The sequence below is a fragment of the Eleutherodactylus coqui genome, chromosome 5 (assembly GCF_035609145.1).
Source record: "Eleutherodactylus coqui strain aEleCoq1 chromosome 5, aEleCoq1.hap1, whole genome shotgun sequence".
NCBI classification, from domain to species: domain Eukaryota; kingdom Metazoa; phylum Chordata; class Amphibia; order Anura; family Eleutherodactylidae; genus Eleutherodactylus; species Eleutherodactylus coqui.
In genome coordinates, this window is record NC_089841.1 from 59,492,592 (window position 1) to 59,509,726 (window position 17,135).

At 46.1% G+C, this 17,135-nt stretch overlaps 1 protein-coding gene across 1 annotated transcript in view; it reads right to left on the reverse strand.

Annotated features, from left to right (window-relative positions):
* The window catches only part of EPG5 (ectopic P-granules 5 autophagy tethering factor), a 108,725-nt gene that overhangs the window by 77,339 nt on the left and 14,251 nt on the right, over positions 1-17,135 (reverse strand). The window contains exons 3-10 of the mRNA XM_066602607.1: positions 13,298-13,541; positions 9,766-9,902; positions 7,461-7,568; positions 6,046-6,119; positions 5,682-5,787; positions 4,396-4,510; positions 1,769-1,919; positions 1,223-1,378 (exon numbers count right to left, since the gene is read on the reverse strand). Of these exons, the coding sequence (XP_066458704.1) occupies positions 1,223-1,378; positions 1,769-1,919; positions 4,396-4,510; positions 5,682-5,787; positions 6,046-6,119; positions 7,461-7,568; positions 9,766-9,902; positions 13,298-13,541 (1,091 nt within the window). The remainder of the gene's footprint in view (positions 1-1,222; positions 1,379-1,768; positions 1,920-4,395; positions 4,511-5,681; positions 5,788-6,045; positions 6,120-7,460; positions 7,569-9,765; positions 9,903-13,297; positions 13,542-17,135) is intronic.

Sequence of the window (17,135 nt, forward strand, 5' to 3'; positions counted from 1 at the left end):
AACATTTATTATTTTTAGTCCTGCTAGGGAATTTGAACTTGCAATCACTTGATCGCTTGTACTATATAAAGGCCCATTTACACCAGCCGATGATCGCTAAGAAAAAAAACCAAACGCTCATCGGCGATCATTTTAGCGATCATCAGTGCGTGTAAATGTGCGCCCATCGTGCACTTTTCAGGCACTGCTAGCTGACCCTTTAATTCAGTCCAATCTAAAAATCGTCCTTCACTCTTATCAGAAGTTCTCCACGGGAGTGCTGATAGCATTGTTTCTTAAAAGATAGGCCATCACTAGTTGACAACTGGACACCCCCTTGCAGTACTTTTATTGTTGCCACAAGCAGGGCTTAATAGGTATCAACACATTCAAGCCCTGGACGCCTTCAGTGGATAGTTCTAAGGCCTCATATCCATGGAGAAAAGAAGAATTAAAATCGGCAGCGGATCACCCGCACGTGGATCCGCGCCCCATAGAAATGCATTGACCACCACCGGGTAGATAAATACCCGCGGATAGTCAATAAAAGTGAATTTAAAAAAATTCTGGAGCATGAAAAAAAATGGACATGCTCCATTTAGGTGCGGGTCTCCCGCGGGGACGGCTCCCGCAGGCTTCTATTGAAGCCTATGGAAGCCGTCCGGATCCGCAGGAGACCCGCGCCTGAATTAAACTCACCTGCTCCGGGCGATGCAGATCTTCCTTCCTTCACGGCAGGATCTTCTTTCTTCGGCCCGGCGGATGTGCCTGGCACATGCACGCGGCACGCAGCCGGCGTGCCGAGCACGTCTGCTGGGCCGAAGAAAGAAGATCCGGACGCGAAGAAGGGAAGACCTGCACGGTCCGCAGCAGGTGAGTTTAATCTTATTTTAATGCCTCATGTCCACGGGGCAGGAGGGAGCCGCTACGGATGCTCCATGGAGAATCCGTAGCGGGCCTGATTTTCCCCGTGGACATGAGGCCTAAAAGCTTGTATTTTACAATATAGTTTTAATTTATGGTATATTTCTAATGTGAGATTATCTCTACCCCAATGCTGACATATTGTGAATGCAGCTACTCTATTGGTGAATGATACATTAATACAGGGTGTCATTTATTTCTTTCAGATATGCTACAACTTAGAACACTTTATGGGCTGGAAATGCATTAGAGAGTCTTTTTCTGATAACTGGTTTTATTATAGGGTGCTTCTATGAAGGCTCCAAGTTAATGACCTTACCTCTTGGCTTTGAGGACATGGAGGACAGCGGTCAGGAAGAGCTCATCATAAATGGCCTGTAGCTTCCCCAGCGAGTACAGCTCCGAACTCTGTTCTCGGCCGCGGTTACTGCTCAGGTACAGAGCCCAGTGATCGCTGACGTAACACAGGGTCATCCTGGAAAGTACAACTGTCATAAGCATGAAGAAAATCTTGGCCACTAATGACCCAGTGGATATGTGAGCCATGTCAACCATTAGGTTTTAGACTAGTATATACCTCCAAACATTTAGAATTAAGAAACTTGGACACAAATATGCGTCTTATTGCAATTCCTAGGAAATAGTAATAATCCATGGTATAATATTCAGTTAGAGGAGGGGACATGGAGATGAGGTCAGACATTTATATCACTGCAATTCTAATGATTCATTCCAAAAGAGAAACAGTTCAGAAGGCCAGAAGGACCAAACCTAATAGCCCACCATGGTCATGTTGTGGGGGTGTCGATGAAATAACATGACGTAAATGTTTGCAATAACATGAAATAGCAGAGCATGAGATTACCGTATGATGCGTCCTATCCGTTTGACAAACTGCCGATATCGCGCCCTGTTGAAGGTCTCTAATCCGAGGGCCAGAAGCTCAAGTAAGGAATTGGCAAAGGCAAAAATCTTCATCATTTCCTGGGGAGTGGTCTTATCTGGAAAATAGTCACCTGCGGAAGCAAAATAGTATTAATATTTTTGATCAGCATCACCTGTCCCTAGGTAGCTGCTTTTTTCCTACATTTTCCCAAGTAACTGCAGGCTTAAGGCCCTTTTACGCGCAACGATTATTGCCCTGAATGGCCAAACAACTGAACGAATTAACAACTTTTTTGCATAAGATTCTGAGCATTAAAACGTACACATCGTTTGAAATCCTCTCAATTTCCCTTATTAGCTAAAAGTAAACAGCGTATATGTTGTTTGCTCAGGTGTATGTTTATGCGAGGAATCTCTGGCCTGCAGGTTTTTAATTAGTGTGAAGAAAAATCATCGTCTTCTGCTGGCATGGGTAAGCAAGTAGTAATTGTGTTTTAGCATGGCAAACGCTTACCCCTCCCCTCAAGTCTTTCAAAGACTTAAGGAATACCACTCAAATGGAATGAAAAGTGAATGAACTAATGACTATTTTTATGCCGTCTGAAACTCAGCGATAAGCGACAAATGAACGAATCGTGCATGATGCCTTTGCATTTACACATAATGATTATCACTCACTTTTGCTCATTTGAATGAATTTTGAGCGATAATCGTTGCGTGTAAAAGGGCCTCCAGTGCTATTGCTAATCTCTGCTGCTGGGGGCAGTCTATGGACAAAATCAATCTTCTTCCCCTTCTGGTAGCTGATGATATAGTCCCTTCTTACTACCCCTGTAGAAGGAGTCTTCTCAGCTATACAGTCATGTACTGCAGAAGCAGCTCTGACTAGTAGAAAAATATTTCTAATGGCTGCCATGCAGTGAACAGAGGATCACTATTCAGAGACCTGGCTGTGGGGAGATGGACTGAGAACATGTTTGTCCTCCAGTACTCAGCTCATTAGGTGGATTGCACATTGTTATACACTGAACACCAGGTGGCGCCGTACTATGTAATAAATGTTCTAACTCTTCTTTGGATCATATTCAACAGCATATAAGTGACAAATATTGTTCATTTTCTATTATATATACAATGAATAAAAGATTTAAAGTGACCCTCCGATTTCGGAACAAAATTCTGTTCTGTGACTGGAGGGGGCGGGTGGTATATTACCTGTAGCACTTTTCTGCTGTCCTGTTTTCAAATGTCAAGATTGCCACCACAATTTTCTAATTACGTAAGGCATACATGAGCAGCCCTGGCCAATCAGAGAGTAGATATAGTACATTGGTAATCTAACACTACCAATGCACTGTGGGGATTAGATAGTCTGAAAATAGCATCGGCCATCTCAGACGGTCAAAAATGAAACCCTGAATCAGCGGATCAATGGGAGGGCAGTGAGGATCAACTGCTGGTAATATAATCTCTTCCCCTCCAGTCCCAGGACAGAATTTTTTTCCCTGAAATTAGATGATCACTTTAATGGTAGACAACATCCATGTAAAAGACATATCCTTGCAAAACATTGTCACTTGCTACAGCAGTATCTCCTTTTCTAGATACTTTGGATAAATAATAATGATTTGTACTAGGAGGTACATGTATATTAGACAGCAAAAAGAAAATCTCATGTTCAGTAACTGCAAATTTAAGGCTCCATTTACACGCAATGATTATCACTGAAAATTTGTCCAAACGGCCGAAAATCAGCGATATTGTTACATGTAAATGCGGGCATTGTGTACTTTTCGTTTGAATGATGGATTTTACTTCACATAAAATCCATCGTTCAGCCACTGAAAGACTGAGCAAATGCATTCCATTTAAATGCATTTTGCTCATCTTTTAAAGACTGCAGGATGTTCTCCCCGCAGCATGTTTACACTAGCTGCGAGGAGAGCAATGGAATGTGCCTACAGCTGTTTGCATAACTGGGCGTGTGTTTAAACATATGCTGGGCTCTGCAAACAGCTCCTAGAGGTCCTTTTACATGCAAATTAAGATGATAAAGTGTTAATGGACATTAAAGCTATTAACACTTTATGCAAATCCAACGCTAAAGGCCATTTTACACGCAACGATTATTGCTTAAAATTTGTTCACATGACCGAAAATTAGCAATAATTGTTACATGGTGCACTTTTCGTTTGAACGATGATTTTATAGTTAACTTAAAATTCATCACTCAGCTTATCTTTCAATAGACCGCATGCTATTCTCCCCACGGTATGTTGGGGAGGAAACAATGCAATCTGCTGACAGCCAAGAGAAGAGCAATGGAATGTGCCTGCAGCTGTTTGCACAGCTGGGGTGTGTTTAAACACACACTGGGCTCTGTAAACAACTCCTAGAGGTCCTTTTACATGCAAATGAAGATTATAAAGTGTTAATGTCCATTAACACTTTATGCAAATAGATTGCTAAATCTTTCAATCTTTCAGTTGTTTGAAAGTTTATCTTTGTATGTAAAAGGACCTTAAATCTTTCAATCTTTTGGCAGCTTGAAAGATCTATGCGTGTAAAAGTGTCAAGAACAAATAAGACGGCTTCAGTTCAGCTCACCTCGAGAGTTAAATCCTAGAACATTCTTGAAAAGTTCATGAAAAGGAAATTGTCCCAAAAGAGCAATGAGGTCGTCCTCCGACAACAGCATCCAACTTGTCTCTGGATCCTCATCCTGCAAAGGATAGAAGAGGGGAGGGAGGAGGACAAAGTGTCAAAGAGATTATAGTTATTTGAGGTTTATAAGATCCTATAGATATCACATCTTAAAGATGTCTTAATTTAAAAGTATTCATCACCTGCCAGTTTTATTTAGGCCTCCTTCCCACGAGCGTGATGGGCTCCGCCGCGTAATATTCCGCAGTGAAGCCCGTCACGGCGCCCCCCAGAGACCCCATACTTACCAGCGGAAGATAGCGTGAAGACGCTTCCCCGCCCACCGCCGTCGCGTCATGTGACACGCCCACCGCGTCACATGACGCGGTCGGCTGCGTCATGTGACGCGCCGGCCGCGTCATATGACGCGCGGCGGTAGGCGGGGAAGCGTTTTTTCACGCTATCTTCCGCTGGTTGCAGCGGGAGATAGCGTGAACGGACGGCTTCCATTGACTGCAATGGAAGCCGTCAGCGCGTACACCCGCAGCAAATAGAACATGCTGCGGGTGAGAACGGGAGATTTCACGGTGCGTAATTCCGCGGTGGAATTACGCATCGTGAGCATTGTGCTATTAGGTTCAATAGAACCTAATAGCAGGGGGCAACGCAGCGGATTTTTGCCGCGGATTTACGCGGCGTAAATCCGTTCGTGGGAAGGAGGCCTTATTGTATGGTAGCTACAAGATGCTTTACTAATGGGGAAATGGTGAATGCAATGACTAAACGGTCCCCTTTTCTTGCAAAGCTGGCCATACTTGAGTTATCTATTGACTGAACACTGGTTTAGTCAACAGCTCTCCCTCGATCATCCCATATACCTGCAAAGGTGGCTCAGCCAGGCAAGCATATGTACTACACAGGGGAGGAAATATCTTATTGCTGGGGGGATGACTGCTGGGACGCCCAATTGTGTACCCAAAAGTGAATAGAGTGAGGATAGTAGATGTCCTACAAAGCTCAGCTGATTGATGCCCTTTAAATGTGGTTGCCTGCTTCAGACACGGTCATGACCTACTAGAGCATTGTGAGAGAACAGTGCCAGCAGCACTGAAAAGACAAGCTCTTGTTTGGGAAGACCCAGCACATCCACCTAAATCATGAATTTCAGTGGTCATGTGTGTAATTCTGCACCATTAGCCCAAAACGATAACCCTCCCCTGCAGAACTATACATCACATTAAGGCACTGACCTCCTCACCACCTTCATCAACCAAAGTCCAGTTCCCAGACTCCTTCCCCGAGGAGGAACATTTTCTTTCGTTGGGTTTCATGTGGCACAAAAAGTCGGCTCGATTCCTAAGAAGAAAGAAAACAAAGCATGCAATGACTTTATTCACTGCAGCATTACAACTTTGGATCTGCACCTGTGACTTGTATTCTGCAACTTTAAGACAAGCTGTTTTATATTGGTGGGAGGTCTCCTTGGGGGACATTTACCAATACGAGTGTTCGCCAGCGTTTAACTATAGCGCAGCATTCTTCTAAAAAAGCTGCATAGCTTGTAACGTGAACAATCATACATGCAAATCTAGAATCATCACCCACAGGTCTTACCTTACAGGACACATGAGAACCGCCAGCTGCTGCATAAAGTGAAACACACCGGCCGGGTTGTGCAAGACTCGAACCTAAAACATCCAAAATAGAACTTTTAGGCTGGGTTCAAACGGGACGGAAATCCCGCAGAAATCTCGCGGCCTGGCCGCACTGAAAAGCCACGAGATTTCCGCAGGAGAGCCACAGCTTCAAAATACGTGGCATTTCGACGCAAGGTTTGGAGTGGTTCGGCCGTCAGCATTGCGGCTTTCTCACCCCATAAAGAGGAGTGAGGCCGCAACGGGAAAAAAAAAGAAGTGACATGCTGCGGCTGTCAATTACGCGCCACATTGACGGTTCTGCCCGGCTTTGCCGCAACGGATTGGCCGCCCCATGTGGACGAGATTTTTGTAAAATCCCGGGATTAGGAGCCGTGGGCGGATTTGCCGCACAGAAATTCCACATTGAATTTCCGCGGCAAATCTGTCCCGTATGAACCCAGGCTTAAGAGGCTAAAGAGGCAAGTAACCACATTGTTTGTACTCAGTCATAAATTATGGTAAATAAATACATACTACTTACTAAATGACCACTTTATTAGCGCCCCCGGCCCTTTCACAATTGGAGCTTCCCTGTATGGAAATTCTCCCCGTGACCCCGGAGTTCAGCAAAAAAACACGTGACAAGTTTTCCGTGGAGCGACTTCCACCGAGGCCGGGTCATTGTTGCTATACTAGACGAGGCCGGGATGTCACTGCCAACCGCGTGGGGTTTTCTAGTGCAGCGGTATGCAGAGTACACCGAGAATGGTGTGAGCAAAAAAAAAAAAAACATGCAGCAAAAGTGGATCCTGTGACGTGAAGAACTCATCGGCGATGTCAAGGATCATTCTGATTAACAGGAATGTACAGTCAGGCAAGTTATAGCCAAATACAACGCTGGTGCGCCACCTAAAATGTCCAAATGCACAAGTCATCATTAGCACAGATGGACTATAACAGCAGACAACCAGTTCCAGCACCATTGGAACAGAAAGACGAGACTCCAGCGAGAATAAGAGCGCAACAATTGTATCACTGAGTAGTGGAAAAACATGTCATGATCTGATGAGTCCAGATTTCTGTTGCACCGTGCTGATGAGAGGTCAGAATTTTGCACAAGCAGCATGAATCGATGACCCCTTCCTGTCAGCTGTCAGAACATGTCAGCACCTCCATCTAATTTGCAGCAACTACAAGAAGCTTCCTGTCCGCAGGGGACAATATTCCTGCAATACGATTTCATCACCTAGTGGAATGTACACTATGTTGAACTGTTGCAGTTCTAAAGACCAAAGAAGGTCCCAAGTGCTACTAGAAGGGGGTCTCTAATAAAGCGGCCAATCAGTGTATATAGTGAGTTTTAGAATTGCTGCAAATTGATTTGCTACTCACCTGCACAAATGGGATGGCCCATTTATTGATACCTGCTGGACTTCGCAGGACGTGATTCAAGAGGAACAGGTGGTCTCCGAGGCATCCAACTTTCAATAGCACGGAGACCTATGAGACAAAAGTATTCATAACTTAGAAGTGTACAGCGATTCTCCACACTGCCATAAAGAAGTACAGTTATACTTATCAGGAAAACACCTGCAGAGGTGGAGATGCTTTATCATTGTGCAGGGGCAAATGTTTGCCCTAGCCACTTAAGGCAGAGAAGCAGCAGGTGATATATGAATGTACTTGCATAACAATAAAATCTGTTTACCATATGGCACTACTGCTGAAGGTGCGGCTCCTCTTCATCATTTACCAGGTCCATACAACTAGTACTGGCTGTGCCTGATATCACCTGACCCTAAGGGCTTATTCAGACGACCATATATCGGCCGCGTATTCACGCCAGCCGATATACGGCGTCCCTCTCTGCGAGGGGAGGAGGCTGGAAGAGCCGGGAGCAGTGCACTGAGCTCCCGCCCCCTCTCCGCCTATCGGCACTATTTGCAATGGGAGGGGCGGAGCAAACTCGCTGAACTTAGCTCCTCCCATTGCAAATAGTGCCGAGGGGCGGAGAGAAGGCGGAGAGGGGGCGGGAGCTCAGTGCACTGCTCCCGACTTTTCCAGCCTCCTCCCCCTGCAGAGAGGGACGTCGTATATGGGCCAGCGTGAATACCCGGCTGATATATGTTCGTCTGAATAAGCCCTCAGTCAGGAAGGGTATTGTTTCTCCTTAAGGAGAGCACCTAGAAGGCGTGTGAGGAGACTTATAAGGCCACCCATACTCCTCTGGGAAATATGCAAATGGAAGATGGAACAATACCTCTGCAGCGCCACTTATTGGAAGGTAGTATTACTGCAAGTCAATGTTGGACTTTTTAAACAAGCCTTGTAACAATGACTGAGAATTGTAAGCCATGAAGGCCTCAGGCTGCCATGACAACTGACACACACCCCGTTATCTCATTGCAGTGGACCATCCGGGAGACAGAAGGAGCCCTTTTCGTCTGTCAGCCCATTTAAATGTCACTGTCAGAATCGACATCTAAATGGTTTAAGATGCGATCAAAATCACCTCTGATTGCGGCAATTACAGCCGTATGTTGGCTGTCTATGACAGCTGACATGTCACGCCGATAGAGTGGCTCAGCTCTCGAACCTGCTCCGTACTACCCCAGTGTACATCAACATTTTGTTAGTTTGTTCTTCTGGGACCTGTAGTACTATGGGTTTTAAGGAGCACAATCCCACAGGTGTGGCATGATTGAGCTGGCTGGATGTGGTGTTCTCCAGCCAGCCAATCATCATTGGTCTGTTGCATATAACTATCAGCCCTCTGGCTGGAGGGAGCTAGTGTTTCTCATTCCCCCTTGTGTTTGCATTCATGCTTGTTTCTCTGTGGGTGTGAGCTGCGATGTGTTCTGTGTGTCTGAGCTGGTTGCCAGACATGTGGTGTGAACAGTCCTGTTCAGTTGTGTATGCATTGCATGCTGTGTTGGTGTGTAGGTGTGAACTGTGTCCTGTCCTGCTTTGGATTGTTTACCATCTCTGGGCTAGTTAGGTCCTTAGGTTCCAGCACGGGGTCGTCCTTATCGGGACGAGTGCCCTGCTTGCAGACAGGTTTCCTGGGGTTAGTTGTCTCATTAAGAGTAGGGACCCACAGAACAACGAGGACTCTTGATGTGGGCGTGCGGGCTTAAGTGACTTGGCCAATCCACGAACCAATACGGTACCTTGTACCTAAGTTATTCCGTCGGGCTATGCGTGCAGGTATGCTTGGTGAGTGCTTTGGGTGTTTGTCAGTCGTGGTTTATGTCTGTATTCCATCCTATATCTGTTCCATCCGTCCACTGGTTGTTGGACGCCCAATTCATGTTTATTTGTCCTATCTGTCCGTTGGTGGGCAGACGCCTGAGAATTATCCTTTCCCATTCGTCCGTTGGTAGCGGACATTAGGGTCTTGTTTGTCAGTCTGTTACTGCGTCTAGCAACCCATAAAGCAAGCTGACACGTCCGTTTTGACTGCATTAGTGCCAAGTAACTTCAGGTTCCCCTTGGCAATATAGGACGAAGGTAACACATTTACTTACATTGGACTGAGTAAAAGGGTTAATCTCAATAACACCGAGCCACAGACAAACTGAAATAGATACCAACAGCAACCCTGGTAGACCTACAGCCTAGCAAGTCACTGATGTACAACATGTAAAACAGCCTTTGGAGCGGGTATGCAACTGGTGTATGGAGCAATGGGCCGTACCAACTTCTGGAGCCAAAGCAGAATATCATTCTGGAACTGAGTATCTTCTATCTGCCTCCTTGTAAAGCTGAACAGGACGCTGATACACTCCTTCAGCAGGATCAGATCGGAGTGAGACCCTTCCAGTTTCTGAGGGGCTGTAAAAAATAATAATTAGTAATTAGTATAACCTGTTATTGGATAAATGCCAAACAAATTCACAGTGGATATCTACAAGAAAGTAACTTACATCTACTAGGATGAAGAAGTACAAAACCAGGCAGTGAGGAAGTGCATCACTCCTTGTGCCTGACCGATGACCCAAGAAGGCAGAGGCGCTAAAGACTGGATTAGAGATCTCATGATAGTTTGCTACAATGTATCAGATGCCCGCACTGACAAGAATGCAGCGGCCTGGAGTCCACACTCCATAAGTCACAGAGGAGTGCGTAAACTGGATTAGACTGGGGATATATGGCAACATTTGTTGCGCGACATGAAGGTCGCAATTTCGCACTGCAAAGTTGCATCTAATGATTGTTGATGGTGTCACATTGTGTCCTAATGTGACTGCAGCATGACAGATACAGAAAATCCAAATCCAAAGAGGGGAGACACAGAGAGAGTAGCCGCACCCACACCTTGGTGCCTAAGGAGCCCAAAGGCCCTCCGCTACATAAAAGGACCCCAGTATTATAAATAGCATGTTAAGTGGGGGCCCGGTTTTAGATTTCGCATTGGGCCCAGGAGCGTCAAGTTAGACCTCAGTGAAAAGATCTGTACAAGTTTTCAGACTCAGGAAAGATTCCATTCACTGACAGCAAGCAGAGATCTTGAAAACACTGAGGAATTGAAATGCAAAGTACTGTACTTTTTGGACTATAGGATGCACCCAGATTTTATATATCAATAAAAATAGGAAAACAAATCAAACTAATTAAAACTTCACTGTTATTCTGGGTTGTGGAGGGGTTAATGTCACCAGGTTTGGTTATGGGTAGCCTCCTCCTTATTTGGTGTCCGGGGGTAGAAGAGTAGATTCATTATTCATCAGGGACACTAGCAGTTATTAGCACTGTTGCCACACATCATCTAACAACGCTGCTTGGTGTAGCTCACTTCTGGGAGAGTCGGTACTTTGTATGGTACCCATGTCTCCCAAAGAGCATACAGTCACTGGGTTGTTGGTAAGGGGCCTGGTTCACAATGTGCCACCAGACTGGTGGAGGGGTAACTAAGATGTACTCTATGGGCAGGGTGCTCATATATAGGTTATGAGTAAAGATGAGCGAACACCAAAATGTTCGGGTTCGCGTTATTCGAAACGAACTTCCCGCGATGTTCGGGTGTTCGTTTCGAATAACGAACCCCATTGAAGTCAATGGGCGACCGGAACATTTTTGTATTTCGCCGATGCTCGCTAAGGTTTTCATGTGTGAAAATCTTGGCAATTCAAGAAAATGATGGGAACGACACAGCAACGGATAGGGACGATGTTAGCCCATTGAATTCAGTGGAGCCGTCAATACAGCCGACTCCACTGAATGCAATGGGCTGCCGGCGATCGCGGGATGAATTGTCGGAAAGGGGTTAAATATATAAGCCCTTTCCTGCAATTCATCCAGAAATGTGTAAAAATAAAAAATATATATATACTCACCTGGTGCCCGCAGACGGAGTTCAGCGCGGCAGGCTGCAGTTCTCCTGAACTGCTCTGAACAGCTGTGAGTAGTATTCAGCAGCCGGGGATTTAAAATCCCCGCCTGCTGAATAAGATGCCTCTGAATGGTCACAGCCTGACCAATCAGAGGCCAGCCCTCACTCACACCCATTCATGAATTCATGAATGGGTGAGTGAGGGCTGCCTCTGATTGGCTCAGGGGCAGCTCTCCTGCCCCTGAGCCAATCAGAGGCAGCCCTCACTCACCCATTCATGAATGGGTGTGAGTGAGGGCTGGCCTCTGATTGGTCAGGCTGTGACCAATCAGAGGCATCTTATTCAGCAGGCGGGGATTTTAAATCCCCGGCTGCTGAATACTACTCACAGCTGTTCAGAGCAGTTCAGGAGAACTGCAGCCTGCCGCGCTGAACTCCGTCTGCGGGCACCAGGTGAGTATATATATATTTTTTATTTTTACACATTTCTGGATGAATTGCAGGAAAGGGCTTATATATTTAACCCCTTTCCGACAATTCATCCCGCGATCGCCGGCAGCCCATTGCATTCAGTGGAGTCGGCTGTATTGCCGGTTCCATTGAATTCAATGGGCAAACATCGTTCTTCTCTGTCACAGCTGTTACAGCTGTGGCAGAGAAGAACGATTTGTCTTCTATATGTTCTCAATGGGGTTGGCGCTGCTGCCGCCGGCCCCATTGAGCGCATATAGAAAAGATTTCTCAGGGAAGAAATTAAAGTAACCCGAACATCCGAACATCGTGTGGTGTTCGTTACGAATAACGAACATCCCGAACACCCTAATATTCGCCCGAGCATCAAGCTCGGACGAGTACGTTCGCTCATCTCTAGTTATGAGCCTTTCAATCTGCAGGCTCTTGCCCCAGATTCACCCGCACATGGTGCTGCCACTCTGTTTGCGGACCACCACTTGGCAGTGTCCGCAATATGCTTCTGTACAGGAGGCAGGGATATCGCTGCCAGGTAGATGGTGACAGGCTGCTGCTCTGGGCACTACCAGGAAGTGCCACAGAGGAGAGCAGAGGAGGACTCGAGTACAGCAGAGTATGGAATCCAGGTCCTTCCCTCAGCTCAATAACTCGGGGTCTGGTATCACCAGGTGGTGGTCTATTTCAACGCACCCAACTCTGCATGCAAAGGGGAAAAAATGTAGAAATGCTTTGCTCTACCCAGCTGTTGGCCTGAACCGAGGTCCCGGCTTTGGACTGCAGGTAGGCCTCCACTTTTGCAGGCTGTAAAAATGGCCATTTGGAGAAAGTAAAGTAGTGAAGAACATGAGTTATGCATTTCGCAGCATTAGCTGAGACTATACAGCCTGACTTCAGACTATAAGATGCAGTGACATTTTAGGAAGATTTTTTTCTTCTTTAGTCAGAAAATGCAATATTAAAAATCTGCACAAGTTCTTACTATCCAATCATTAAAGGGGCTGTCCAGGACATTATTAGTGATGACCAATCCTCAGAATACTTGAATGGGAGGGGTCTGCCGTTCTGGAACCCCGCCAATCAGCTGTTCACACGACCTGCTGTCATTGTGGAGAGAGGCAGAAGGAGACAGCTCTATCCAGATTGTAGGTGTAGGATTTCACCGAATTCAATACCAACCCGGACCACTGTAATACAGACAGAGCCGTCTTGCTTCCAACCCAGTCCACAATCACAGCGTGCCGGAAGATTAGCTGATCGGCAGGGATCCCGTGCAGCAGATCAACTACTGATGACCTATCTTGAAGTTAAGTCATCCAAAGTCCTGGAAAAATGCTTTAACTTTATTCACCATGGTGCCATTGAACCGGAGACCATGGATAAGTGTGCCTGATAGTGCAAGGATCTAGTTCCTAAGTGGAGCACTCACCGTGATCCGGATGGTAGACTGCTACCGATTTCAGGAACGGGGAGTTGTTTACCAGCCCGTAGATATAGGACTCGACCTGCAGACGGGACAGGACTGACGTGTAGGAGTGCAGAGCAAATGTCTGATGTAAGTGGTCCGACTTCAGCTCAAAGAGTCTCTTCAGGTCTCCTAACGCCGACGTGTTGACCTCCGCAGTCTGGTAATGGTGGTATCCTACAACCTTGGCCTGATCTTCACACAATCCCTGGAGGTGGGAGAAAATTGTGAGAATTAGTCAGTAGCACAACTTTTGCATTCTGATGCCCTCCCCCCATTCAATAATAAGGTTAAAAAAAAAGATTTCCTTTACTAGTTTTTTTTTACTCCATGACAATTTTATTGTTTACTTATTATTTGGTAATTATATAGCTCCAGCATATAGACAGCGCTGTACACAGACTGTAACTGCTCACAACAGGCCTCAGCAGCTCACATTCTCTGTATCTCACCCACACCCTTGGCCCAATTTTTACAGAGGGGTCTGTGGCATGGTGCTGCCCTCCAGTGGCTCTTGTTCGGTCAGACTCAGCCTGGCTAAATGAAGCTTCCGGGCTCAGACCTGCAGCAATCAGCAGAGTCATGCCTACTTAAAGGGGTTGTCCCTTGAAGACAAATGAAAAGCACTAAGGACATTCCCCACAAGAGTATTAGAAAAAATATACAGTGATTGTAATGTATCGATTCTGATATGAACATACAAAATCCACTGGTATGTGGAGAGCTGCAGACTCCAAACATGCACAGCAGACACTTGGATGGTGCCCGGGACATGGACAGTAATATAGTGTACCCCAATTAAAGCGAGGGGACAAATAAAAGAGGAGGCTGCGCTTTATATATCCAAATCAAGGAATAAACATGAAAACTATGAGGTCGCTTACTTAAAGGGGTTGTCCCGCGCCAAAACGGGGTTTTTTTTTTTTTCGATAGCCCCCCCCGTTCGGCGCGAGACAAATCCGATGCAGGGATAAAAAAAAAAAACGGGTAGTACTTACCGAATCCCCGCGCTCCGGTGACTTCTTACCTACCTTGCGAAGATGGCCGCCGGGATCTTCACCCTCGGTGGACCGCAGGTCTTCTGTGCGTTCCATTGCCGATTCCAGCCTCCTGATTGGCTGGAATCGGCACACGTGATGGGGCGGAGCTACGAGGAGCAGCTCTCCGGCACGAGCGGCCCCATTCAACACAGAGAAGACCGGACTGCGCAAGCGCGTCTAATCGGGAGATTAGACGCTGAAAATTAGACGGCACCATGGAGACGGGGACGCCAGCAACGGAACAGGTAAGTGAATAACTTCTGTATGGCTCATATTTAATGCACAATGTACATTACAAAGTGCATTAATATGGCCATACAGAAGTGTATACCCCCACTTGCTTTCGCGGGACAACCCCTTTAAGGAGGGGTCTCCCTGAATGGAGACCCCTCAATGATGTGATGAGCTTATAGGTATATACTCAGGGATCTCAGATAGAATCTCCTTCCAGGTACTCTCCAATGCATCCGCCAGCCCCTATCGATATTTGGGGCGGGACTTTTTATGTTTATTTTGTTTGTTTGTTCGTGCATCTATTCATAAACCTCCTAATAAGAAGATTAAACAAGGCGTATTTCTGCTTGGGGAGTACTTAGAAGGAGATTCTGAGATCCTGGAGCATATACCTATAGGCTCATCACATCATTGAGGGGTCTCCATTCAGGGAGACCCCTCCTCAAGTAAGCGACCTCATAGTTTTCATGTTTATTCCTTGATTTGGATATAAAGAAGCGCAGACTCCTCTTTAATCTGTCCCTTCGTTTTTGAATTGGGGTACACTATATTACTCCACAAGAGTATTAGTGACCGATTTGTTCATCTTCCCCAGAAATAACAGTGGCCCCTCTTCGTGTGTACCCACCCTCCCAAGGAACAATAGCAGCCCCTCTTAGTGTGCCCCTTCCCCCCATAAATAATAGCGGCCCTCTTTGCATGTTCCCCTAAAGAACAACAGTGGCCTCGCTGTGCGCCCCATCGTCCCCAGTGTACCTCATCGTTGATTCTATCAGGTCGTTGCACAACGTGGTGCTGGTATATGGCAACTTGAAAAATGTATCCCGTCTCCTAAACTCCGGTGTCTCAAAGCACTTGGGGAACGGACACTGAGGAGACAGGAGAACGGGATGCAGCCAATGATGCTACAGTGATGGGGGAGCGTAGCAGGAGGAGGTTCCCCAAGGCATAGAGGGACCGCTGTGACCTCTCAAGCTACATCACTAGAGGTCCTCATTGAATGACATTTAATTATGCCATAAAAGTCCGACAGGTTGGTGTCCGACCTCTGGGATGCCCACCACTTCAGACACCGCCAAGTTTCTATTTTTGGCTGGCTATGTGTGCAAATTATGACAGGGCGGTGGCACTCGGTACGACATGCAAAACTTGTGTGTTTGCTCTAGCCTTACGTGTTACATCTTGGTCTGATAAAACCACGGAAGGTGTTCCTTTCTCACAGTCAGATAAAGCAAGCTGGATCTGTGCCCTCGCTTGTGGGGCACGACTCAATGCCAGGGATTCTGGGACTGGCATAAAGATGCAGAGGAATGTGCTGAACGGCAGAATACGAGGCCTCAAATGCATCTGATATTCAGCCCGATGGACACGGGTGATCATAGTCACAGGTCTCTGTGCCGAGGGAACAAGTGCAAAAAAAAGGACATTCTATCATATTGTTTCGATACAAGCGCAGAACGGACTGGCTATCAAGGAAAGTCTTCCGGAGGATGAAGTCACCTGACAGCCGGGTGGTTAGTACTCTTCCCTTGCAGGACCGGAGGGGACATCTGAACGGAGTTTGTATGTTCTCCACATACTGATGGGAATGATGGCTTCCTATCAGCTGGTGAGCTGAGTCATGGAGAGATTATATTGTGAGTCCCAGGGACGGATGCGAGTGTGAAGTGCGCTGATGCTGCAAGGATCCAGACTAAAAAAATAGTTACCTAGGAGCCATTGGCTACCAAGCTGAAAACTTTAGGGGCCAAAGTAAGTTTATTGTCGCCAAATTTAAATACATGTATATAATTAAAGATAATGTAAAAAAGACTTACTGAACTATATTATAAATTACATACACCCATCCAGCACTCCCCCTCACAGCCTTATAGTCACATCCAGAGCCTTCCTCCCCAGCAGTATAGTAATCACATTCAGAACATCCCCCTCACCACCATTAATAAGTGTGGCCACTTCCCCCTGATCCAGGACAGGAACTGCAGCTAGACGCGCCTTCTCCCCATCATATGAACTGCAGACGTGGCACGTCTGATGGAGCGGGCAGAATTTCTTTTGTGGCTACCCGAAAATTTTTTGGAACCATTTACAAAATTCTAGGCACACTGGTGACCATTTTGCTCGCATCAGTAATAATACCATCTTTACTGCCCCATACAGTAATAATGGTGCATTTTGCCCACATCAGTAATAATACCATCTTTACTGCCCAATACAGTAATAATGGTGCATTTTGCCCACATCAGTAATAATACCATCTTTACTGCCCCATACAGTAATAATGGTGCATTTTGCCCACATCAGTAATAATACCATCTTTACTGCCCCATACAGTAATAATGGTGCATTTTGCCCACATCAATAATAATACCCAATTTTCTGTCCCCCCCAAAAAATAACAAGCCTGCTTTTTTTACCTCACACAATAATACCGCTTTTTCTGCCCAGACAGTAATAATGCCACCTTAATCCTGCATCAGTAATAGTTCCCCTATTATCTGCCCCCATGAGTAGCAATGCCCCGAGCA